General features: G+C 40.7%; 1 protein-coding gene across 10 annotated transcripts in view; it reads left to right on the plus strand.

Moving 5' to 3' along the window:
* PRKCQ (protein kinase C theta) overlaps positions 1-27,122 on the plus strand; it is a 169,236-nt gene that overhangs the window by 123,462 nt on the left and 18,652 nt on the right. For all 10 annotated transcript variants that reach the window (XM_026478723.4, XM_048219454.2, XM_057304676.1 and 7 more), the window contains 2 exons: positions 13,855-13,946; positions 15,476-15,538. In XM_026478723.4, the coding sequence (XP_026334508.1) occupies positions 13,855-13,946; positions 15,476-15,538 (155 nt within the window). The remainder of the gene's footprint in view (positions 1-13,854; positions 13,947-15,475; positions 15,539-27,122) is intronic.

Below are 27,122 nucleotides of genomic sequence, written 5' to 3' on the forward strand. Positions count from 1 at the left end.
GTGGGTAGACTCAGTAGTTATACAAAGTCTTTCAGAAAGCACGTGATCCCAGGGCTCAAGGGTTACTGGAGAACTCTGGAGACAGACAAAGAAGCCAGACAAAAGGCAGGAATTCACGGAGGAAGGTTTTGGAAAATGAAGGGGTTAGGATAAAGCATACAGCAGACTCTTGGTAAGAAGAGGGGCTCTCCTAGGACGTGAAGTGAAAGCTGGAGGCAGGAGAGAAAACTGGAGTGTGCGCGTCATGGCTGCAACCAGGACAGAAAAGAAGGAAGCTTCCTCAGGCTGGAAATGACAGGGGCAGAAATGGGAATGAGTCTCGAGGAGACATAGAAAAGGCTTGAAATGTCAGCGGCAAGGGCACCAATACCACTCCCGTACAAGACAGAGCACAAACTGCGAGGTACCATCCAAGGGCCTGAGTTTGAAGAGAAACTGTGGGATGGGAATTTGCCAGGATGGAAGCTGGCAAAGATGAGTCAGCCTTTAGGAACTAAAACTAATGGGGTATCTCCTATACCCACTTTATAAGGATTTGTATTTAGCTAGCATGTGAATGAGCCCTTAAATCCTACGTGTTTAATAGGTTAATAAAAAATAAGCAATAATTCCCCCCAGGAAACTCGATTTACATCTTTTTTTTCCTAGAAGAGCAGTTACAAATATTTTGATAAGTAGATGCTGTCAACCAAAGTAAATAAAAATGTTTCTGGAAGTCATAGTTTCAAGGAAGATTTCACATCGAACCTGCAATGCTACCTTCTTTGTAGAAATTTCCACCTTTATAGGACATATAAACATTATAAGAATTTAGGAGAGTTTTATTAGTCTCCATATTCTTCATTTTACTGAGGCTTGTATGAATTCCACATGAGGAAGAATTTTTTTTTTTAATAATGATTTTTTATTATATTATGTTAGTCACCATACAGTACATCCCCGGTTTTCGATGTAAGGCTCGATGATTCATTAGTGGTGTATAACACCCAGTGCACCATGCACTATGTGCCCTCCTTAGTACCCATCACCAGCCTATCCCATTCCCCCACCCCCCTCCCCTCTGTAGCCCTCAGTTTGTTTCTCATAGTCCATAGTCTCTCAGCACATGAGGAAGAATCTTAACCGGGTCTTTCTTCTAGTCTTACGTATTCGCGTCACTTTGAACGTACTGGCTAGCCTAGAGCTACTAGTTGTTTTTAAATTAATAGACTATATTTTTAGAGCAGATTTAGGTTTATAGAAAAACAGAGTGGAAAGTACACAGCCCCCTTCCTCCAGCCCCCAGAGTTTCTGTGTTTAAATCTTGCTTTAGTGTGGTACACTCATTACAACCAAAAGTCAGTATTGATACATTATTATTAACTAAAGTCCATAGTTTACTGTGGGGGTTACTTTTGTATTGAACATTATATAGGTTTTGATAAATGTATGACATGTGTCCACTATTACAGTATCATACAGAATCATTTCGCTGCTCTAAAAATCCTCCCTCCCCTCCACCCCTGGCAACCACCGATCTCCTTACTGTCTTCATAGTTTTGCCTCTTCCAAAATGTTGTATAGTTGGAATCATTCACTACGTAGCCTTTTCAGATTGGCTTCTGTCACTTAGTTACATGCATTTAAAGTTCCCTCCTGTCTTTACGAGCTCATTTCATTGCTGAATTCTGTTCCATTGTCTGGATGGACCCAGCTTGTTTATACTTTCACCTATCGGGGAACATCTTGGCTGCTTCTAGCTACTAATTTGATCTGCTTTACTCATTTGTTTTTCTTATAATAACAGACTCAATAGATAAAGCATTATTAAAGTGGCTTCCAATTAACAAGGCATTGGGGCAGGGGGGTCTAAGATGGCATCCTACGAAGATCTTGAATTCCTCCCATGGACAGACCAAATCCACAGCTGCATGGGGACCATCTCCCCGGAAGAATACATGAAGTACTCTGCACAACAAAGGATGAGAGGACCATGTTGAGACTGATAGGAGAGGTAGAGAGAGACCCAGTCTTGCAAAAACCCCACGCCTGGTGCAGCATCGTATAACAGAGAGCTCACCAGACAGCTACTTCTTACAGAGGAGCAAGCGGTTGGTGTCCCACATCAGACACCTTGGCCCCCTTGATCTACACCAGAGAGAAGAGCCAACACTCAACAAAGTGGTTGTGGAGGGAACATAACATAATGAAGGCTGTGTATGACAAACTCACAGCTGTCATCATATTCAACAGCGAAAAATTAAAGGTTTTTACTCTAAGACTGGGAGAAAGACAACAATGTCCACGCTTACTACTTTTATGCAACCTAATATTGGAAATCCTGGTCACAACCATCAGACAAGGAAAAGATGTAAAACGCATTCAAATTGGAAAAGAAGTAAAACCATTTTTAGATAACATGATACTATAGATGATAGATATGCCCTAAAGACCCCACCAGAAAACTGTTAGAATCTAGTAGTTGTAGATACAAAATTATACAGAAATCTGTCGCATTTCTATACACCAATAATGAAGTAGCAGAAAGAGAAACTAAGACAATGATGCATTGTAAATGGAATTAAGAATAAAATATCTAGGAATAAATTGAACCAGGAAGGTGAAAGACGTGTACTATTAAAAATATAAGACTTGATGAAAGAAATTGAAAAAGACACAAATAAATGGAAGGGTACTCAGTACTTACGGACTGGAAGAATTAATACTTTTAAAATGTGCATACTACCCAAAGCAATCTACAGATTTGGTGCAATCCCTACTGAACTACCAGTCGCATTTTTCATAGAACTAGAACCAAAAAAATTAACTTGTATGGAATTACAGAAGAACTCAAATGACCAAAACATTCTGGAGAAAGAACAGCAAACCTGGTGGTATCATGCTCTTTAAATTCAAGCTATACTACAAAGTCATAGTAATGAAACAGAATGGTATTGACACAAACACACACACATAGACCCGATAGAACAGGATAAAAATAGAGAGTGCAGGAATAAACTCATGCTTTTACAGTCGATCTTTGACAAAGGAGGCTAGAACATACAAAGAGGGAAAGAATCTCTTCATTAAATGGTTTTGGGAAAACTGGACAGCTACGTGCAAAAGAATGAAACTGGACCACTTTCTTACACCATATAAAGTCAAAATGGATTAAAGACTTATATAAGTTCAGAAACTACAAAATTCCTAGAAGAAAACATAGGCAGTAAGCTCTAAGTGACATTCTTTTGCGTCCTCAGACAAGGCAACAAGCACAAAAATAAATGAGACTCCATCAAACTAAAGAGCTTTTGTACAGAAAGGAAACCATGAACAAAAAGAAAAGGCAACCAGCTGAAGGGGTTCTAATGATAGGAGATGTTTACAAATGATAACCAATAAAGGGTTAGTATCCAAAATATAAGAACAGATACAATTCAATATCAAAAAAACACATAACCGATTTAAAAACGGGCAGAGGACCTGAATAGACATTTCTTTAATTAAGACATACAGATGGCCAACAGACCCACGAAAAGATGTTCAACGCTACTCATCAGGGAAATGCAAAACAAAACCACAGTGATATATAACCTGCCACGTGCCAGAATGGCTGTTATCAAAAAGTCAAGAAATAACAACAGTTGGCAAGGATGTGGGGAAAGGAAACCCTTGTGCACTGCTGGTGGGGATGTAAATGGTGCAGCTGGTAAACCAAATGGTATGGTGGATCCTCACAAGTCTAAAAATAGAACTGCCACATGAGCCAGTAATTCCCCTTCTGGCTGTTGATCCAAAGAAAATGAAAACACTAATTTGAAAAGATATATGCACTCTTATGTGTATTGCAGCATTATTTATAATAGCCAAGACACGGAAATAACCATCAGTGGCTACATGGATAAAGATGATGTGTATTTGTGTGTGTGTGTGGGGGGGGGTATAATGGAATACTACTCGGCTACAAAAAAGAATAAAATCTTGACATTTACAACAACACCTATGGACCTTGAGTGTTTTAAGTAAAATAAGTCAGACAGAGACAGATACCACATGATTTCACTTTTATATGGACTCTAAAAAGCAAAACAAAACCCAGACTCACGGGTACAGAGAATGGGTTGGTGGTTGCCAGAGGGGAGGGGGATTAGTGGGGGTTGAAATAGGTGAAGGGGATTAAGAACTACAAACTTCTAGCTATAAAATGAAGTCATGGGGATATACTGTACAGCATGAGGAGTATGGTCTGTAATAGTGTGTTAACTTTGTGAAGTGACCGATGCTAATTTCACTTACTGTGACGGCCATTTCACAATGTATACAAATGCTCAATCACTGTATTGTACACGTGAAACTAATAATATTGTACGTTAATTATATCTTGATATATTTTTAGAAGTTTTTTAAGCATAGGAGTTGTTGGGATTTGGGGGGCAGCAGTTCCCTCGTTTTGCAGCTAAGGAAATGGAGATCCAAGAATCAGCCGAACTGATCACATGTCAGTGCTCTTTTCTTTCTAGATATTATCAATCCAAAATTAGAAAAATTGAGATTTCAAGGTGCCTAACAGCAAATCCAACCCACAACTCATTTTATTAGAGAATTATCCTTTCATGATCTAAACCTTAGACCCAAACAACAGAGGGGGAGCTCTCTAGCACTCTCTGTAGATATGTATAGGCATATAGAATATATTTAATGCAATAGTTGGTAAACGTGATTTGTAACACTTAAATTGTTATACATATGGTATTGACACCCACTTGTACTCTTGCTCCAGACCTTACAAATCCTGGGGCCATCCTTGCACTGACTATAATACAGATTAATGTTTTCATTCCCTGTGTGATAAAATAATGACAATATACATGATAAAGGTTAATATGTGATGAGTTCTTACACTACTCCAGGCACAGAGCTCAATACTGTAGGTATATTGTTTCATTTTAGTTTGGACGAGCTCTTCTTTGTTCTCCAGAGTACACCTCCCAGCTCCTTCCACTGGCTCTATCAGGGTATATCCTAGAGAGTTTAATTCTACTCTCCAGTTTCTGTACTGTTACTCTATAATCTTGAGTAGTTAGCACTTACTAAGGATACCTGACGTGTGAGACTCTGAAAGAGGTCCTGGTATACTTTGTAACGACTATGCCAGGTGCGTATCTTCGACATTGCAAGTCTTCTCTTGTATACGATTTACGACATTGACTTCCTAGCCTTTGAAGGAAAGAAAGCTAGGAAAAAGGACTGAGATTGTTCTTTTCCTCCTTTTCCTGGAGATGGAGTCTATATTCCTGACCTCATTTGCATGCTATTTGCAGAGGTCTCCATTTATTTTCAAAATTGTTACTGGTTTGATGGGATTACTAAGGTCTTTAATGCCCTCAAGTCTGCACTCATCCAGTAACAGGTGCACATTTGGCAACTGTCTGCTTATTTATTCAGTACTTGCCTATATTGAATAGTGGTCATCACTAAAATAATTTCCCATGCTCTTTATTTTCATTCTCCTAATAAAAAGGATTGTGCTCATTCTTAAGGCAGTATAGAAGGCACATTATATTAACATAACTTCTGCAATTCCTCCTTCACTAATTCTAGAATATTCATTCACAAAATATCGATATTTAAAACATAATATTTTAAAAGGACATGTTTTGACAGCCCTAGGACCCTTAACTTCGCTAAATGACACCTGAGTCTGCAAACAGCCCTGTGGGAATTACACAACTGGTTTGATGACATCTGTCACTTTAATCTTGTACGTAATCAACTTGCTTTCGTATTGTAAACATAGATTTGTGTTTTAATGATGCTTCCATTTTTAGGTCTTTTCAGTTTTGAGTCTTTTTTGAAAGAATTATTCTATTTGTATTATTCTGATTAGAAGCGATTTTTAAAAGTATGTAATGAGAAGACATACTACCCTGTGCCTGGCCATACTTTCATCAGAACGTTTAAGCCTGCCAGTTTCAACTTAGGTGAGCTACAAAAAAGATAGCATCTTGCTTTACACCAAACACTTAATCTAAATTTCCATGCCAGCACTACAAATAGCAATACTTATTTTGATCTATCAGTGAATCAGACTTTTTCCAGACCTCTTTGAAATTGATACTCTGGGTAGAGGGCAAGGCCCTAGCCATTCCTTGTACTTTTGGGGACTCATTCTTCAGTAGCTTCAATCTGAACAAGATTAACAAGCTCCCTGGACAAATATTGAGAATATATACCATATAAAGCGATAGAAAAAATCACTCAAATTTTTAAGTCACATTAATATTTTCCCTACTTATAAAATTACACCTAAACATGCATTAAAAATTGGAAAATACATAAAAGTACTATAAAAAGAAGAGACTCATTCCAAGTTAAAGGCACTCCGAGGGAGGTATTTTTGTTTATCTCCTTTTTTATATCTTTTTAGTAACTAATAATTTAGTTAACTAAATAGTTTAATTAACCAACTCGAGTATTAATAATTTAGTGACTAAAGTCTTCAGCAAAGTAGCCATATATTCCTTAACACCTTCGTTTTTTGTTAAAACTCAGTCTGTTCCTGCGGTCCTTTCGTGCTCGTGAGTGTATGTCTCAACGTGCATATTCGCATGTATCGTACACATACACTAACTGTCGTTGTAAACGTACTAGTAGCTGGGACATTAATGGAGCGTTCACTATGTACCAGTCCATGCTGTAGGCACATTACAAATTTTAGCTCTTTTACTCTTCCGAGCAACCCTACGAAGTCGATACTGTTATCCCCATTTTACAGATAAAGAAACTGAAGTGATCCTACGGGGATAAGCAACCCATCAAAGGTCAAACACCCGTTAAACAGGGGAGCCAGGATTCAAACTCGGGCAGTTCAAGGGGTGAAGTCCATAGGCCTAGCTGCTATATTGCTTCTCAGTAGAGACCTAATCCGATCAGGGACAACAATTTTAAAATTCATGAAATGGAGTCCTGTTTGTACTTTGATATGAAAGGAAATAATTTGTTAATGCAAAAAGACCCTGTGGGACAATTAAGCCAGTAAATACCTCCGGAGTTCCCATTGCAAGGTACAGACCTCTGGAAATTCAGGCACATTACTTCTGAAATGTACTAATAGGTCTATTAAAGGCAGTGAATTTTACTAATTAGGGTATAGCAGAAATATAAAACAGCCCTAATGAATGAGTTTGCTGATCAGCAGAGAGCAATTTTTTCTCTCCCCCCCCCGCCCCCACACACTCCCTATTTAGATATAAAATGCACACATATGATTATCTGTTGGGTTTGAGGGTGTGTCCTTAATGAAAAAGGAAATAAGCCTGTTGTAGGATGTTTGAATACACAGCTCAATATAGAAGAAAGCAATAGAACTGTTGGGTATTTACCCCAAAGATACAGATGTAGTGAAGAGAAGGGCCATATGCACCCCAGTGTTCATAGCAGCATTACAACAGCTAAATCGTGGAAGGAGCCGAGATGCCCTTCAACAGTTGAATAGATAAAGAAGATGTGGTCCATGTATACAATGGAATATTACTCAGCCATCAAACATTTGCGGCAACGTGGACGGGACTGGAGGAGATTATGCTAAGTGAAATCAAGCAGAGAAAGACAATTATCATATGGTTTCACTCATTTATGGAACATAAGGAATAGCAGGGAGATCGACAGGAGAAGGAAGGGAAGAATGAAGGGGTGTAAACAGAAGGGGGAATGAAGCATGAGAGACTATGGACTCTGGGAAACAAACTGAGGGCTTCAGAGGGGAGGGGGGTGGGGGAATGGGATAGGCCGGTGATGGGTATTAAGGAGGGCACGTGTTGCATGGTGCACTGGGTGTTATACGCAAACAATGAATCATGGAACACTGCATCAAAAATTAAGGATGTACTGTATGGTGACTAACAAAACATAATAAAAATTTTTTTAAAAAAAGAAGACAGTAATAGATAGAATACTCCAAATGTATAATTGCTCCAGCCTTCTAAACTACATACATAACTAGGAAGTTGAGTGTTGGTGTGACCAAACCGATAGTGTGTAAGTATATACAGGTGAGCCCACCATCCAGTGTGCCCCATACCTGTGCCCACCGGATGCAAAAAGCTCCGCCCTCACCTGGGGTGCTCCTTCCCAGCACACAGCTTAGGCAGCCCTGCCTCCAGCTCTGTGTTCTTCCAGACAGGAAACCCCTCCATTTCTGCATGACCACAGAGCTGGGGATGTCAAAAAGGCCATTCTCACAGGTTGTAATTCTCACCTTTAAAAACCTTTGCTTTTGGGGGGGATAAGTAGAAGCAAAAACTTCTGAGGTCCTTCACACTCTAAAGGGGGCCCCTTCCACTTGTAATACTAGTTAAGACTGAGTACATCGAGGGTGTAAGTAAACATGATGGGAGGCACAAAGGTAGAGGTTCAAAGGCAGAGTCTTAAATTTAGACCAGATGGTTTAAAGGTTCTGGCCTTGAATACCACTGAAATTAGTACATGTTATCTGAAAAATGATTTTTTCTAGTTCTTGGATTAGCAAAGTACTTAAATGTTTTTATTCTTATGTATAATGTTTACGTCCTTTCCTTCTTTTTACCAGTATAAATCACTTTGTTTACAGCTGAGTTTTATATAGCTATTTCATAAAGAATATGAATAAAGGCATTTAGATATTAGAGTCTCCCTACGGCAGTCTCATATTTTTGTAAGAACATAGGAGAACCAACTATACTGTTCCATCAGCCAAGTAATGAAAGATTTGTGGGAACTGGAAAATCCAGTACTTTGTACATAAACATACAGAATTCTTTGCAAAAATGCTAGGCTATTTTGAATTTTTGAAAGTACTTGATATATATTATTTAAGTGATCTTATAAGAATATAATAAATACCACTTTTAAAGCACCAAAAAAAGAAAAAGAGCTACAGAACTTTGAATACCCATCTATCTAAGGGTATCAACATCGATTATTGTGTTCAGTTGTCAGAAAATCACAGCAAAGCAATACGTAACTGTCACTCTCTTGTTTTTATGGTCTGGCGTACAAAACAGCATGTATGCCACAGCTATATTTATAACCTGGCGGTGATAGATAAATGTTATTGACTGGTATATCAAATACTTTCTTGTTAGCCAGTTCTTCCAGTGGCTCTAATGTCATTGTACTCTCAAATCCCAGCTAAACGGACAGGATGGAAATACACTCAGTGTTTTTTTTTTTCTTTCATTAATAAAATCAGTGGATGATGGAAGGACACTCGGAGAACTCATGAGCTCCAAAGACCGCAAAGCCTTATTGAACATTCATTTTACAAATCAGTCCGTTTGAGTTGATACCAACAGAGCTTTCAAGAACCTCAGCGTGTCTCCTCCTGCAGGCAACCGAGGCAACCTTTCTTTTGTAAATTTCACTTTTTCCCAAGGAGTCCTTGACAGAATGCTGTTTTTGCCACGTACATGTACAAAGTGAAAAAATTCACTGATTGCACTGGGGACAATAACCCTATAGGTTGTCAGGCTCTAGTCCTGTGTTTCTATTCTTTTCCAAAGTCAGAGATGTACTTCTTTAAGCAGGCCTGCTTGAGTTCTAGAGAATAGATGCATGATTTGGAAACAAAATAGACCAATCAAAAAGTTATCCTCTTGCCACTCAATATCTGCTCAAAACAGTGCGAAGGCACATTCTGTTCTAACCCATTCTTATCTTCAGCCCTTGGTGGGATTAACTGTTAAAGCAGTCATAGTCAAGGCCCTTGGGACACAGAGGTATCTGCCCCCAACCACTAGCCATGTTCTATGAGCATAACCAGGAGACTACTCAAATGGGAGGAAGCCATCTGACCACTATGGTAGGGCCTTCTTTGGGGTGTCATGGTGGGCCAGAATGCTTACCTCCTTTGAGGAGAGTTCCAAGGGAGGCTCATCTCTGTGGGCCAGCATTCTGGCCCACCATGACACCCCAAAGAAGGCCCTACCATAGTGGTCAGATGGCTTCCTCCCATTTGAGTAGTCTTTAATTTTACTTCAAATATGCATTTGTTCTAGGCAAAGACATAAGAATTTTGCAAGCCTCACATCCTTTTATATGTATTTTATCATCTGGGAGGCACAACATGGACCTTATGTGCTCGGTAGTTTATTAATGTCATCTTTATCCCGAAAGGAAAAAGAAATAAAATGTCTGGTGAAAATCCGGGGGTGCTGAGGCCACTAAAGGGGAGTTTAGTCAATACTCCTAGACTGAGGCCCAGGGATGGCATGATGTACTGATCACAGTCACTGATGACACAGAGACAAGAATTTCTACTTCATGGGTGCTGTGCCGGGAGCTGCTGACAAAGTCTAAGACCAGGCAGATTGGAGTACCCCATCCCCCCAACCCCCTCACAACCTCAGTTCTCACTCCCCAAAAGAATCATGTGTGTCAGATAACGTATTACTCGGCATTAAGAGAGTTCCGCACTGGTGTGTGTGGTTCACAAGCCCATGTCCCTCCTCACTAGCCTGCTTTGTATGTTCTCTCAGCTCATGACCAGAGCAGATAGGACACCATTAGTCGAGACCTAGCCTCTTGCTTTCCTGTTTGTTTCAAGAGCCATAGGACTGTGCGGGCTCTTTTTCTGAGAAGTATCTGCTGTTGTTTGGTTATTGACATCATGTGACTTCTTCCTATAAGACGTAGTGAAAATTAAGAAAGGTGGAATGCTCAGATATCCAGTACCATTTCTTGAAGAGACTGTCTTTGCTCCACTATATTGCTTTTGCCTCTTTTTCAAAGATCAGTTGACTATATTTGTGTGGGTCTACTTCTGGAGTCCTGTTTGGTTCCATTGATCTATGTGTCTATTCTTTGGCCAATACCACACTGTCTTGATGACTGTAGCTTCATGGTTAAGTCTTGAAGGTGAGTAGTGTCAGTCCTTCAACTTCGTTCTCCTTCAGAAATTTTTTTTTTGGCAATTCGGGGTCTTTTGCCTCTCGTGTAAACTTTAGAATGTGTGTAGATATCCACAGAATAACTCACTGGGATTTTGGTAGGGATTTCACTAAATCTATAGGTCAAGTTGTAAAGAACTGATGTCTTGATGATCTTGTATTCCCGTTTATGAACATGGATCTCTCTCCATTTATTTAGTTCTGATCTGCTGGGGTTTTTTGACTGGCTTTTAAATCGTTTCCTATGACAACAGCTACCAAATATCAAGTGCATGCTGAGTGCCAACCTGAACCAGCTGTCTACATATATCGTCTCATGTAATATTCATGACAACCCTATGGGGCGGGAATATAATTCCTCCATTTTGCAAAGATATAAAGAAGATGAGGTTTAGGAGAGGTTAACTTTTCCAAGGTCACAAATAGGGGAGATATGAACTCAGCTCTCAGTAAGGGCAAAGCCCCTGGTCTTGACCATTACCCTGAGTCTTGTCCTTCTGGGTTGAGTTCTACCTGAGCCAATGTGGAGTATTTTCAGTGGGCAGACTGTTCTTTTTGGGAGTGGTCTTGCAGGGTTCCAGGTCAGTGGCAGGTCACCTTCAGCTCTGAGCACTCCCATTTCAGCCATTCATGAAAGTCTGAGTCTATTATAGTTGTATTTACTTTTTATGACTGGGACTTGGCATTCAACTTTTAAAAGATTTATCCATCCTTCCAAATGTGATCCTTGAACCCCAAACCCTAGGACAGCATGGTGTGTATGTGTATATGTTTATTCTGATTCCATCACAGTGCCATCTCATGGGGCCCAGAGTGGCCCCAACAGTTCCCTGGATGAGTAGATAACCGAGACTTCCAAACAGTTTCTAGAACCCCCTAGAAAAAAGCAGCACCTTCTAGCAGGATAATAGGTTTACCCCATCCTGCCCACCCAAGCTGGACCTCCAGGCATGGACTGCCCTTATCCTCCGTAAGCAGCCCACGTTTTAGCTGGTAGTCACCCAAACCAAGCACTTCAACTGAAGCAAAATGCTATCATAAATAACCAAAGATGATTGATTGGCTTTTTTTCAGTGCCCCTGGCTTAATATAAAGATGAGAATTAGAAGAGATTGTTTTAAAAGATTTATTGTAGAGACATAAAATCTTTTAGTAGGATTAAGTGTGGCAACCAAGATGCCATAAATCTCCATTACTATTTAATTATTAATCACTGCAGTAGTGTGGGCTTCTTGGAATGCCCAAGGGAGTAAACAATGACTATGCCTTACGATATCTTAGACTCTCTGACCACACAGATTCAACCCCCAGTCCTTCACAGCTAGGTGCAGAGCCGATTTAAGCCTCAGCACAGATGGAACTGCTATGCCCACAGTTGTGTAGAAGTTAGGGTTGGCCTCTTGCCTCTAGTCCTAGCTTACAACGTATAAATTCCAAATTTTCAACTTTTATAGGAATTTGTAAGCTTCCTAACTCTTAAGAGGATCCTTTTGTCTGAGCACTGTTATAAACGGCCTTACTTTAAGCTTTTATATCATTCATTCTCCTGAGCACCTAGGAGATTCCACCACTGTGTGCATACAGGCCATCATAGTTTTATGTTAAAAGGTAGTTAGAAGCTGTCTATACAGTACTTACAAGAACAAGAGATAAAGGAAAGATGTGCTATTGATAAAGCAGGTGTGTGCAGATTGGACAGATGGTTAATTTCAAGTTATGCGTGAAATAACGACGTTAAGTTAGGACTTCTATCAGCAGAGAATTTTGGCCTGTCCATAAGAGAAAGGGCTCCAGTTAAAGATATATGGAACCAGTAAGTTAGAGGAGAGGTCAACTTTAGAAGAAGCAGGGCAACACTTACCTTTACCTGAACTATTGAGATAATAGCCACAATACTCGGTTTCCCAGTAGAAATGGGAGGCAGTGTATGTCACCGTCAGACCAGAACACCGACACCTCGTACGCCCCACGGCCTTGGTTAGTCTCACATCAAAACTCAAAGGTTAATTCTGTTAAAAAATCACCCAAGTGAGGCTTTCAGGTGCAAATTCATGCACAGACATGTTCAATGTCTTCACACTTTAAGGATGACTAATTCTGTGGTTCATGAAGACTCTCAGAATTGAGATGCTCAAAATGCCATAAATGTGCTTATTGAAGAAGTATGATCTCACATCGTAGGAGGAACTCAGGCTCATTGCAATTGTAGCCACTTCTGATACTCTAACCACAACCTGCGGACCACTCAGCCTTTCTTTTGACGGCTGCCATTCAAGGCGGCCAGCTCTAGTAACATGCATGGTGGCTTCTGTTAGGAGCAACGCATTAGCTCACCAGCTGTGGTTCACAACAAGACTGGATAGAAGTAAGGACTGGAAAGAAAGAAGACGGTACTTACGATACTTAATTGTAAGGTTCCTGAAGGCAGGACCGTGTTTCATCATCTCTGATGGATGAGGCAGGAATGCACACCCCCACTCTCACTCCTGCCACAGTGCCATACCCGGAGAATATGTTCAGAACTACTCATTAAGTGTCGAATGCATGCTTCCAAGCCCTGCACCTGGAATTGGAGCTCTGAATTGTATTCTCTTTACCATCCTACATTCTATCAATTTCCGTAGGTGCCCAACACTAAGTGCCCAACACCATCCCACTGTTAGGTGGGCAAGTCCAGTTGGACCCTTCCTCAGCCTGTGCGCCATCTGCTGAATCCTAGCACGCAGTGTCCCAGCAAATGTTACACATACGCCTCCCAGATGCCCCAAGCTCCTCGGTGTTCAGAAATGCTATAGATGAGATAAATTACTGTGATAGTCTTTTTATAAGTGATCAAGACAGAATTTGTTCCCCTGAAATAATCTAAAGCCATTTAAAAAGTAGTCCTTGTGTTCTTATTTAAAAAAAAAAAAAAGCAGCTGAAATTTGGAACTGTTTTCTTTTTCCCTAGGAAAACCTCTTTTTTGTGATGGAGTACCTCAATGGAGGGGACTTAATGTACCACATCCAAAGCTGTCACAAGTTCGATCTTTCCAGAGCAACGTAAGAGCCCTCCCAAGGGTTGGGGGTTTCCACTGTTCTCGTCAGGCACCGAGTGCCTACAATACCCACGGAATGTATCTCCCACTTGGCATTTTCCCCCATTTCCTCACTCAGCGCGCTGCAATCCCAGGTCAGGGCAATCCCTCGGGGACATATCAAACAAGGTAACTATGTTCCCAGTTTGTGAAGCTTAAACCGGAGTCCGTTTTGTTTCATTTCTTTGTGTTTTGACATCAACGACTCCGTTTCTTACGAAACTGCCCCAATCCATCACGCTTCTGAATAATCTAAACACAGAAGCAAATATTTGCCCTTTGAAAAGAAGTAGTGAAATGAAACACAGATCTTAAAAGGTGGTCATGGGGCTGAAGCTTAGTGAAAGCTTTTAACCAAGGCTTTAACGGGAAGCTCCATGCGAGGGCATAAAGCATCTGGCTGCGGGGACGGGAGCGTTAGGAAACCAGAAGAGGCATGGATTCCTTGAGAAGAAATCTGCAGCTTCTTTGGCATCAAGGGAGATCAGGCAGGCTGCATTTACCAGCTGGGAATGCAGCGGAGTCCCACAGAACCCCCTGCCACTCTTCCTCGCGTGGGCCCTGTTTTCTCAATAATAAAACCCCTGTGACATTCAGAAAAAAAGAAAACTATGGCACGAGGCCCACTTAAAAATATGGGTACACACTAGCTTTCTTTGCCTGGTGCTCAGTAATGTTTCACTCAACCCTCGTGAGAACTGTGAGTGGCTTAGGCTGAGCTGGGCTGAAAGATGGACTGGTCCCACCAGCTCCGACAGAAACTCTGGCTGAAATGGGTGTTTGTCAAAGCCAGTGGCTAGCATACCACGAAGGTCATCACCTCCAGGAACCATCAGCAAAGTGCCCAGAGATAATTTTATGGGATTTCTGCAGCAGAGAAATCAGCAGGCAGTTTTCATGCTAAAGAATTCTCAGTCGGCCTTCCTTACTACGTCTGGAAGGGATGAAAGCCATCCCAGGCAGGCCGGCTGCCGTGCTCTCGGTGCCTCCCAGGTGTCTGTCATCACTGGAGACAGAGAACAGCATCTCACTCCCATCTTCCACTAGCCTGTCCTCTGCGTCTCCGGCTGCATTTCTTGCCCATAAATAACTCAGGTCTGTGTGGGATGACCCTGCATGCAGGTCTAAGGGCTCTAAGCAGAGTTTAAAATAAAAGGGAAAATGAGTATCCTACTTACACTATTACATTCAATGTCCGTATGTGTTTTAATAACAAAAAAAAATGACAGTTTGAACATTATAGCTTAAAGGATAAGAATAAGCACTAGTGCAGGTAAGACTGACTTAAGGTACCGGCTTTGTTTCATCCTCTCCAGGCTGGGGTTGCACATAGAGAATGGATGGCATCTCCCTTTTGTGAGAACTGAACACGATTACGTACAAAAGTTGTGTGTATTGAGGACAGTACTTGCTAGAATACTCACTATGTAAAATGGGGATTTTCTTATGTCCCATTAGTGCATCCGTATTCAACTTTAATTTTCCTTCCCTCAGGTTCTATGCTGCTGAAATCATCCTCGGTCTGCAGTTCCTTCATTCCAAAGGAATTGTGTACAGGTAAATTTTACTCTTTGGAAACTGACACTGGGATATCTGGATCTCCCCAGCCGGTTAATTGAATCGCTGTAGTGATGTGAAATGGCTAATGTACTTCTGGGGCAGGAAGTTCCATGCCCGTGGCAATGACAGTCAAGACAGGAAAGCCAGTCTCAGAAGCAGTAAGGTTCTGATTTCATTTTGTTCCTTATTCCACTCCTTACAGTTATTCTCCCTCTAACTTCCACTTCTCTCATCTCCTTCCATTACCCTGCTTTCTCTTTGGCGTCCTATCATGGCTTCCTCTCTCTGCCTCCTTCATATCTCTTGTTTCTGCTTGGGCCAACTAGAAATGCTTATTGCATGTTCTCCTCTTGGGTAGGGAAGGAGGGGACTCTTCCTCGAACTCTCAAACACACCTGTGGAAACCTAGCTGCTGGTGCATATGAAGCCACGTGTAGCCCCTTTCGTGAGTGCACGTCCATCCAAAATGTCTCTATCGTACACCATCGTTTCACATCCTTCGTAGAGGAAAGCTATTGCACTTTAATCTCCTTGCCTCTTTTCTCAAAATATGGTTGACACTTATTTAACATAGAAATTGTCAAAAGCTTAGTTTTCTGGTTTCTGACTCACTGCAGATTAGGGGAAAAAATAAAACTTAAAAAGAGCTAGGCAGGAGGCTGGCTGAGGGGCTGAAGTCTGGCCCAGCAAGCACAGTGAGAGGGGCGTGTTGAATCTGACATAAAGGGAAGATGCGAGACAACTAAAAGGCTCTGGGAGAGTGGGAGTATGTGCTCTTCTGTGGCAAGTGCTCATAACACTGACCCGGAGTCATCAGTAAGGTTCAGTGGTAAGAGGGGGGCCAAGATGGCAGCACAGGAAAACCCTAAACTCACCTCCTTCCTTGGACACACAAATCTACCCAAACATATAGAGGAGCAATTCCTCCTGAAGAACTGAGGGCCAGCCAGACAGCTGCTCCTCAACAAAGGACAGAGGCACAGTAATGACGGGAGCCCTGCCCCCACCACTACCAACTGCAGGGGGAGGGATGGCACTGAGGAGGGCCATGCAGACTTGCCCACCTGGAGGCACAGTGGTTTAAAGGGCAACTAGACTCTAAGTGAAGGAAACCCATTTACTAATCCTAGAATGTCCACCAAACAGTGGGGGGAACTGCTGGAACTTTCCCTGAGATCAGAGGTGCTGGCAAATACCACTGTTTAAGCTCTGCCTGCACCTTGATAGTGCAGACAGGAGCAGGGTCCAGGCACTCTAGCCAGGCTGCTGCTTCCATGAGCCCCAGGATGCCAGCCTATACCAGCTCCATCCCTCCCCCTGAGGCAGCCCCCCACCCATACCTGCACCACCTCCAGCCGTCTCACTTAGGCTGCTCCAGTTCGGGACATGTTAGGACACTCCTAGACAGCACCCACTATGGCTCCAGCCATCTAGCCAAGGCAGCACAAATGCAAAGCACTCTAGGACGCCCCTAGCCCATGCCCACCCTAGCTCCAGCCATCCCACCAGGGCAAACTGATTTAAGTTGCCCTAGGACGTACCAGCCTATGTTCACTTCAGCCAGGGCATCCCCTATGTGTAGCATGCTGGCCCACGCCCACTCAGCTCCAGCCACCGCACCAAGACAGCCTCAGTGTGGAGTGTCCCAGGAACCCACAGCTGCACCCACTTTAGCTCCAGCCACCCTTCCAGGGCAGCCCTAGTGCAGAATGTCCCAAGACCCCTTGGCCTGTACTTGCTTCAGCTCCAGCCATCCCTCCAAGAAGCCGCCTGCACAGACCACCCCAGGCACACACCATCCATACAGAGGATATTTCAACACAAAGTCACTCCTTCAAAACTAGGGGAGGTACTAATTTATAGAAATAAACAGAAAAAGTCAAAAGACATAAGAATATGCTCCAAGCTAAAAAAAAAAAAAAAAAAAAAAAAAGACAAAACTTCAGAAAAAAAACTAAACGAAATAGAGACGGCAGTCTGACAGAGAGTTCAAAGTAATGGTCATAAAGATGCCCACCAGACTTGAGAGAAAAGTGTATTAACTCAATGAGAATTCGACAAACAGAAAATACTAAAAAGAACCAATCAAATAAAGAATAGAATAACAGAAATGACAAATACACTAGAGGGAATCAATACCAGACGAGAGGATATAGAAGAACAGATCAGCATCTGGAAAACAGGGTATGGAAAGTACCGAAGCTGAACAGCAAAAACAAAAGAGAATTTTAAAAATAGGGGCGCCTAGGTGGCTCAGACAGTTAAGCATCCGACACTTGGTTTCAGCTCAGGTCATGATCTTATGGGCTGCGAGATCGAGCCCCACATTGGGCTCTGTGCTCAGCAGGTAGTCTGCTTGAAGATTCTCTCCCTCTGCCCTTCCCCCCACTCACTCTCTCTCTAAAATAAATAAATCTTTTTTAAAAAATTAGCATAGGTTAAGGGATCCCTGTGACAATATCAAGTATACTAACATTTGTATTAGAAGAGAAAGAAGAAGAGAAAAAGGGGTGGAAAACTTATTTGAAGAAATAATAGCTGAAAATTTCCCTAACCTGGGGAGGGAAATAGACATCCAGGTTCAGGAAGCACAGAGTACAAAACAAGATGAACTCAAGAGGTCCACACTAAAACACAAAATAATTAAAACGTAAGAAATTAAAGATAGAATCTTAAAAGAGGCTAGAGAAAAAAACTGGTTATCAGCAGACACTTTAAAGACAAGAAGGTATGACATATTCAAAGTGCTGAAAGGAAGAAGACTAACTGAAAATACTCTACCCAGCAAGGTTATCATTCAGAATTGAAGAAGACAAAGAATTTTCCAGACAAAAGTTAAGAGTTCATCACCACCAAACCAGCCTTACAAGAAGGGTTAAAGGGACTACTTTAAGCAGAAAAGAGATACCTTGAAGAAAATTATGAAAAGAAAAAAAATCACCGGTAAAAGTAAACAGAGTAAATCACTTGTAAACCTAGTATGAAGGTTAAAATTTAATATCAATTATATCTATAAAAATTAATGGATTCACAATATAAAAATGTACATAAAATAGATCATAAATATAAAACACGGAGGGAGAGGACTAAGAATGTAGTGTTTGAACTTAAGTAACCATCAACTTAATACAGACTGCTATATACTTAGGATGGTATTATATAAACTTCGTGGGAACCACATTTATATACCAAAATACACAAAAAATAAAGAGAAAGGAATCCAAGCATAACACTAAAAGAAGTCATCAATCACAAGGGAGGAGAGCAAAAGAAGAAGAAAAGAACAGAGAACTACAAAAACAACCAGAAAACAATTAACAAAATAGTGATAAGTACATACCTATCAATAATTACTTTAAATGTAAACAGACTAAATGTTCCAGTCAAAAGACACAGATGACTGAATAAATTAAAGAAAAGACCCAATTATATGCTGCCTACAAGAGACTCACTTCAGATATAAAGACACACAGAAAGTAAGGGTATGGAAAAAGATAATCCACGCAAATGGAAGAAAAAAAACCTGCAGCGATATTATATCAGACAAAATCAAGCTTAAACCAAAGGCTGTAACAAGAGACAAAGGCAAGAATTACATAATCATAAAGGGACTGATCCAACAAAAGGACATAACAATTGTAAATAGATATCCAACACAGGAGCACCTAACATAGGAGCAAATACTGACAGACATAAAGGGAGGAATCAACAATAGCGCAGTAATAGTAGGGGACTCGAACACCCTGCTTACATCAATGGACAGAACATCCAGGCAACAAATCAATAAGGAAACAGTGGCTTTAAATACATTAGACCACATGAACTGAGCAGATATATATGGAACATTCTATCTGAAAATGGTAGAATAAATATTCAAGTGTACATGGGACATTTTCCAGGACAGATCATGGGTTAAGCCACAAAACAAGTCTCAATAAATTTAAGAATAGTGAAATCATATCAAGCATCTTTTCCAACCACAGAAATATGAAACTAGAACTCAGAAGAAAAATAACTGGAAAAAACACAGACACATAGAGGCTAAACAACATGCTACTAAACAGCCAATGGGTATATGAAGAAATCAAGAAGGAAATCAAATATACCTGGAGACAAATGAACCTGGAAACACAATGGTTTGAAATCTTTGGGACGCAGGGAAAGCTGTGAGAAATGTATAAGGATACAGGCCAACCTCAAGAAACAAGAAAAGTCTCTCAATCTAAACTTAGAACAAGAAAAAGAAGAAGAAACAAAGCTCAAATTTATAGAAAAAGAGAATAAAGTTCAGAACAAAAATAAATGAAATAGAGATTAAAAATAAACTAGAAAAGATCAATGAATCTAAGAGGTAGATCTTTGAAAAGATAAAATTGGCAAACCTTTTGTCATAGTAATCACAGAGAGAGGGGACCCCAAATAAATAATATCAGAAATGAAAGAGAAGTTAAAATTGACACCACAGAAATATATAGGGTTATAAGGGACTACAAAAAAAAAAATTATATGCCAACGAGTTGGGACAACCCAGAAGAACTGGATAAATTCCTACAAATATACAATATTCCAAGACTGAATCAAGAAGACATAGAAAATCTGAACTGATTACTAGTAACAAAATTGAATCAGTAATCAAAAAAAAAATCAAATTCAGCAATACATTAAAAGGGTCATTCACCATGATCGAATAGGATTTATTCTAGGGATGCAAGGATGGTTCAATATCTGCTAACCAATGTGAATACACCACATTAACAAAATGAAAAATAAAAACCATATGATCGTCTCAACAGGTGTAGTAAAAGCATCTGACTAAATTCAATATCCTTTCATGATAAAAACTCTCAAGATGGGTTTAGAGGGATCACCACACATCAACATAATGGAGGCCATATATGACAAACCCACAGGTAACCTTATATGCAGTGGTGAAAAACAGAGCCTTTATTCTAAGATCAGGAAAAAGACAAGGATGTCTGTTCATGCCACTTTCATTCAACATAGTACTGGAATCAGACAGGAAAAAGAAACAAAGATAGCCATATTGGTTAAAAAAAAAGAAAAAGAAGTAAAATTCATTATTTGCAGAGGACATGATACTAGAATATAGAAAACCCTGAAGATTCCAGGAAAAAAAAAACACCTATTAGAAAACTATTAGAATAAATGAATTCAGTAAGTTGCAGGATACAAAATTAATGTATGGAACCTGCTGTATTTCTATATACTAATAATGAAGTATCAGAAATATAGATCAAGAAAACAATCCCATTTACAATTACATCAAAAAAATACATAGGAATAAATTTAACCAAGGACATGAAAGGCATGTACGCTGAAAACTAACACACTGATGAAAGAAACTGAAGACGACACAAATAAAAGGAAAGATATTTGGTGCTCCGTTCATGGTTTGGAAGAACGCTGTTACAATGTCCATACTACACAGAGCAATCTGCAGATTCTGTGCCGTCCCTATCAAACTTCCAATGACATTTTTCACGAAACTAGAACAAAAAACTCTAAAATTTGTATGGAACCACAAAAGACCCCAAATGGACAAAACATTCTTGAGAAAGAAAAATAAAGCTGGATGTATCAACTTTCCTGATTTCAAACTCTACCACAAAGCTATAGTAATCAAAACAGTATGGTATTAGTACAGAAGCAGACACACAGATCAATGGGATAGTATGGAAAGCTCAGAAATAAGCCCATGCATATACGGCCAACTAAGCTATGACAAAGAACGCAAGAACATGGGATAGTCTCTTCAGTAACTGGTGTTGGGGAAACTGGACAGCTGGACCGCTTTCTTTCACCATACACAAAAATTAACTCAAAATGGATTAAATATTTGAATTTAAGACCAGAAACCATTAGACTCCTAGCCTAGAAGAAAATATAGGAAGCAAAGCTCCTTGACATCAATCTTAATGACGTTTTTTTTAGATCTGACTCCAAAGGCAAGGGAAACAAAAGCAAAAGAAACTATTGGGGCTATATCAAACTAAGAAGCTTTTTCACAGCGAGGAAACCAACAAAACTAAAAGACAACCTACTGAATAGAAGATATTTACAAATAATATATGCAATAAGGGGTTAATATCCAAAATATATAAAGAACTCATACAACACCAAAAAATAATCTTATTAAAATGGGTTGAGTACATGAGTATGCATCTCTACAAAGAACACATGGCCAAGAGATAGGAAAAGGTGCTCAACACCCCTAATCATCAAAGAAATGCAAATAAAAACCACAATGAGATAGCACATGCCACCTGTCAGAATGGCTAAAATAAAAAAGACAAGAAATAACAAGTGTTGGTGAAGATAAGGAGAAAAGGGAACCCTCACGCAGTGTTGGTGCATATAGCCACTATGGAAAACAGTATGAAGGTTTCTAAAATAATTAAAAATACCAATACCATATCACCCAGTATTACCTCTTCTAGTATGTACCCAAAGAAAACAAAAACACTAATTTGAAAAGTTATATCCACCCATACATTTATTGGAGCATTATTTACAGTAGCCAAGCTCTCGAAGCAACATGAGTGTCCATCAATAGATGAATAAATGAAAAAGATATGGTATAAATATACAATGGAATATTACTCAGCTATAGAAAAGAATAAAATCTTGCCATTCGCAACAATGTGAATGGATCCAGTGGGTAATATGCTAGGTGAAGTGAGTCAGACATAAAAACACAAATGCCATATGAATTCACTTATATGTGGGATCTAAAAAACAAAGCAAACAAAACAGAAACAGACTCATAAACAGAAACAGATTCTTAAATACAGAGAACAAACCGCTGGTTGCCAGAAGGTACGGCAGTGGGGGGATAGGCAAAATAAATGGAGACTGAGAGGTACAAACTTCCAGTTATAAAGCAAATAAATTACCAGGATGAAAATTACAGCATGGGGAATACAGTCAACAGTCTGGTGAAAGGGTTGTATGGTGACAGATCGTGACTACACTTGGGGTGAGCATAGCATGAGGCATATAACTGTTGAATCATTATGTTGTACACCTGAAAAATATAATATTGTATGTCCACTCTACTTCAACAAAAGAAAGGTTAGATGATGCTCCACACTGAGTGCTGAAGGCTGCAAACTGTGTACAATATACCGCAGAAGCGTTCCATGGTCAATATTATTTAAGGTGCTCACAGGGTACTGGCTGAAAATCCACTTTGAGAAACCTCTCCATTCCCAGAGGGCCGAGTCACTGGAGAGCTGCCCTATTCAGAGGCACAGAACAGTCTTAGGTTTGCAAGTCATTCTTCTTAAGCAGTCTCTTCGGCAACCTTTGGATATATGGTGGGTTTTTTTGGTCTACAAAATAATATATTTAAAAGCGGTTTTATAGAATTTCTTTATCTCCAGGAAATTGAAAAATACCCATCAGAACATTGAAAACCTTGATCAGAATCTATGGGTTGTTACTTTTTTCCTCTTTACATCTGTAATGCCTGCAATATACATAAAATACACCTGCACTGGGGCACTCGGGAGCTTGCGTGGGATGGGTGGATTGGAGCGAGGAGGAAAAAAAAAAAAAAAGACTGGAAAGCGAGAGAGGTCTTAGAGCTGAAAGGAACCTCTTGAGAGAAAAGCCCACATGCCCCAGTAGAGTCTGCTTCTCCCCAGCACAAGCCTTTCGTCGTATAAATGGACACTCAGAACGAAAAGACCCATAGTCCTTAATTGTCTTTAATATCACAAACTCTACCCAGTTGAGGGTCTTTCCTATGTCCACGTATGAGAAATCATGTTTTCTGTGGCTTTTTATGCACCAATAAGAGTGAATATTGGCTTTGTTTAGCTGCGTATTCACTGAAGTTGTAGAGAATGCTTGCAAGACACCATCAAATAATTAAAGCTAAGGAGAGGTCGCCCGGCAAGTACACGCGAATGGAACCGACTTGCGTTAAAAATCATTCGACGCCCCGTGTGTAGCTTTACTGACCTAACTGTCCATTTGGCAACTGAATTAACAAGGGGATTCTATTAAATTCCTTCTTCTGACCACTTGGGTTTATGATTTCTGGGTTTGTTTACAAAAGAGGTATATTAGTTTTGAAGCGTTGCTATAGAGTTATCACAAACTCGATGCCTTAAACCAACGGAAGTTCGTTCCCCCCCAGTTTTGGAGTCCAGAGGTCCAAAATCAAGCCACCCTACTTCCCAAGTCTCTCAGGAAGAATGCTTCCTTGCCCCTTCTGGGGTCTGGTGGCTTAGGCGCTCCTTGGCTTTAGACAGCATTCTTCCTGTCTGCCTCTGTCTCCCCACAGCTTTCTTGTCTCCCTGCACCTCTTCTGTCTTCCCTGTATATCTCTTAGGATATACGGGGTACTTGGCCTCCTGGATAATCCAAGATGATCTCATTCCAAGATCCTTACCTTAATTACATCTGCAAAGACCCTTTTCCCAAAGAAGGTCTCATTCACAAGATTCTAGGGGATAGCATATGATCTTTGGTGGGGGGGGGGGGCAGGCCACTATTCAACCCACTACAGCTGGTGATGTAGACGGACCAACCCCAGAATGTGCAGCCCTTTATTAAGCATTGCGGTGCACCCAAAAGCTACTGAAGTCCCAATCCCTGGATACCTAATGAAGTCACTTCCTGGGTTTTTATTTTATTTTATATATTTTTGGAGATAAAGTATGAGTATATGAAGAGACACTCTAAAAAAAAAAAAAGTGAATCCGATTCTAATTAAAAGTGTCAACAGGAAGAGAAATGGTGTCCTCAGAATTAGGGGAGGGTTTGCCAAAAAAAATTCCTATCAGAAAGGGGATATTGAAAGAGAGAGAGAGAGAGAGGAGGAGAGCCTTTGCAAATGGAAGAAGTGATTCCAGAAAAGGCACAGAAACAGAAGTAAGGAGGTCAAGCAAGGAACATTAAACAAATGGGTCCACTTTTATTGGAAAGGCTGAGGCTAAGCAGTCCCAAGAATTGAGTCTGAGAGAAGTAGAGAGGCAGGTGGCAACATCGTCCTTTACCATCTGTTGGTATTATAAAAGGAGTGACATCTCAAAAGATGTCTCAGCCATGGTTTGGGTTAAACGTAAAAATGAGAAGCTGGAAAATACGCAGACAAAAAAGATTGGAGATTCTAGATTCTTAGGACTATTAGAACTGAAAGTCACCTTAAGAGGATATGTTATCAGTGATAACACTGGCCCAACCCCTATATTTGAAGCCACTTACAAATGCTTTCTCATGGATTACCTCATTCAAGGCTCACCAGGTCGTGTGGGATAAGCAAGGCAGGCATCATTGTACCCATTTTCCAGATAAGTCCTTGGAGCTTAGTGGGGATGTAGCTTGGCTGAGCTGGTGTTCTGTAAGGGATATGTGAGGAGTAAATAGTTGATGTACCTACGAACACTCTGGCCTTTGGGTTCTATGGCATTTCCAGTTCGCCCTCCTCTGCCCTCATTCCTTACCCTCATGGAGGTCTGGCTCTGCCTGGCAGACTTCTGGACCTTTCCCATTCTAACTTAATCTCTCAAAGTATCAATGACCTTTTCTCTCCCAACCCCTAACACTTGGATCACCTTAGAGGGTGGAATGAAAATCAAATGCTCGTTTTCCTAGCCTGAGGCCCAGAGAACATTTATTTTTAGGATTAAAATTCACCCGGGTAGTCACAGAAGACTCAGAATCTTAGCAAGTTCAGTTCAATGAGAAAAACTAGGTGAGCTTGGTTTAGAGGATGCAGAAGAGAAGGTCTGGGTTTGCATCCTAGCCCACTGACTGTCTGAGCTGGGGTAAGTTGTACAACCCTTAAGAGTCTTTCTTTCCATCAGAAAGATGTGAATAAGAATAATAATTCCAGATCAAAGGGCGGTCGAGAGAATCAAATAATGAAATGCATTCAAGAGCGAGAAAATCCAATATTAATATTAGATACAATGCTCATTATCTTCAGAATCTGCAGATAGCACTACAGCTAGATAGCTGGCTCTCCAATGATGACCCCCAAACCATCCTTCAGCCAAATGTCGAGGAACACGTGTACATGGCTATAGGCGATGCAAATATGTTCCTTACAGCAGAAACCCAAAATGATACCAATATTGTGTAGAGTGCAGAAACTAATGATGTGCTATATGTTGGCTAACTGAATTTAAATTAAAAAAAATAAGGATGTTAATACATGGAAAAAATATTGTGGGGAGTGCAGGTTAGAAATAGCATGAGGAGTTAAATAGACCTATACTTGGATTTACTGGAATTCATAAATCACAATGAAAGTGTACTCAATTAAAATTAAGGAATAGGAATCAGAAGACCTAAGGAAAGACAGATATATTGGACGGACGTATTGGTCCTGATAATGGAAGTGTGACCGCATTTGAGTTAGGAAGAGAGAGAAACAACCAATATGGATATGAACGTGAGATACCGTCTCACATGTCCTGGAGATACCCCAGCCAGACAGCAACAGTCTGTGATGCCCTGGTTTATGGAGATTATGGACCAAACTGGCCCAGATGGAAGAGGTCAACTCTAGAGACATCTGCTAATAGCGTCACTCCGCCAAAACACAGCCGCATTCCACGCTCACTCTCCCTGGCTAATTTACTCTAGCAGAAGGTGGAGAAAGCAATGGAAGGAAACAGTTACTCAGGACTTCACAGCAACTCATAATTGCTGGTGGTGAGCCAATCCCTGGTGGGTGACGGTTCCTTCAGCAAACATTTATTGAATGCTCCATACGTGCTACCCCCCCTCAGAGCTGTCACAGTAGAGCAAACAGCAAACAGTACATATTTCCACCCTCAGGAAGCTTACTGTTTAACGAGAAGCAAAGCAAAGAGTGTGGGGACTTTAGGCTAATGTGAATATTGAAGAGCACTCAAACTTTTGCTTAAGTGCAATCTCAGCCTCCTTGAGCAACTGGGACTGAGAATGCAGACCCGTCAGAAACCAAAGTAGCTTCTCTCTCATCACTGTCTCCTCTTTGGGTTTACACAGGCTCTGTCTCTGCTCTTGACCTAGCCACTTCTTTTTTCTCCTCTCACTAGCTGGTCTGCTGTTCCCATAAGGCCATGCTAGAGGACATCCATCAGCAGCCCTAAGTACCAGACACCTAACCGAGACAGATTAGTGCTGCCTTCTCACAGCCTCACAGCCCCACAGAGAAAACCTGAATGATCCGACTGAGTCCAGCCACCTGAGGTAGAGGAGACAGGGCTACTTGCGAGGCCCTTTGGGACCAGAATCTTGGAGAAGGGAACGATGAGCAAACTGTCTAAGAGGAGGTACAGAAAAGAGTAAACCGACAGCTGTCCCTATTTTCTCCCAAGTCACCTTCTCTAACAAGGAAGACCATGGTAGCCACCACCGGCCTCACATCCTAAACTTGGGTTTCGGGAAGTTCAGAAATCCAAGGGCAGAAGACGTAAAGGAAAAGAAAGCTGAACGTTCTGTAACAAACTGGAATTCATAAGCTGCTATCAATTAAAAAAAAGTTTAAAGCAAGTGGTGTCAAGTGTAGCGTTTGGGGGACCTTTAAAACGATTTCATGGGTACAGAGTGAGAAGGAGTG

This window comes from Ursus arctos, unplaced genomic scaffold (genome assembly GCF_023065955.2).
Source record: "Ursus arctos isolate Adak ecotype North America unplaced genomic scaffold, UrsArc2.0 scaffold_30, whole genome shotgun sequence".
NCBI lineage: Eukaryota > Metazoa > Chordata > Mammalia > Carnivora > Ursidae > Ursus > Ursus arctos.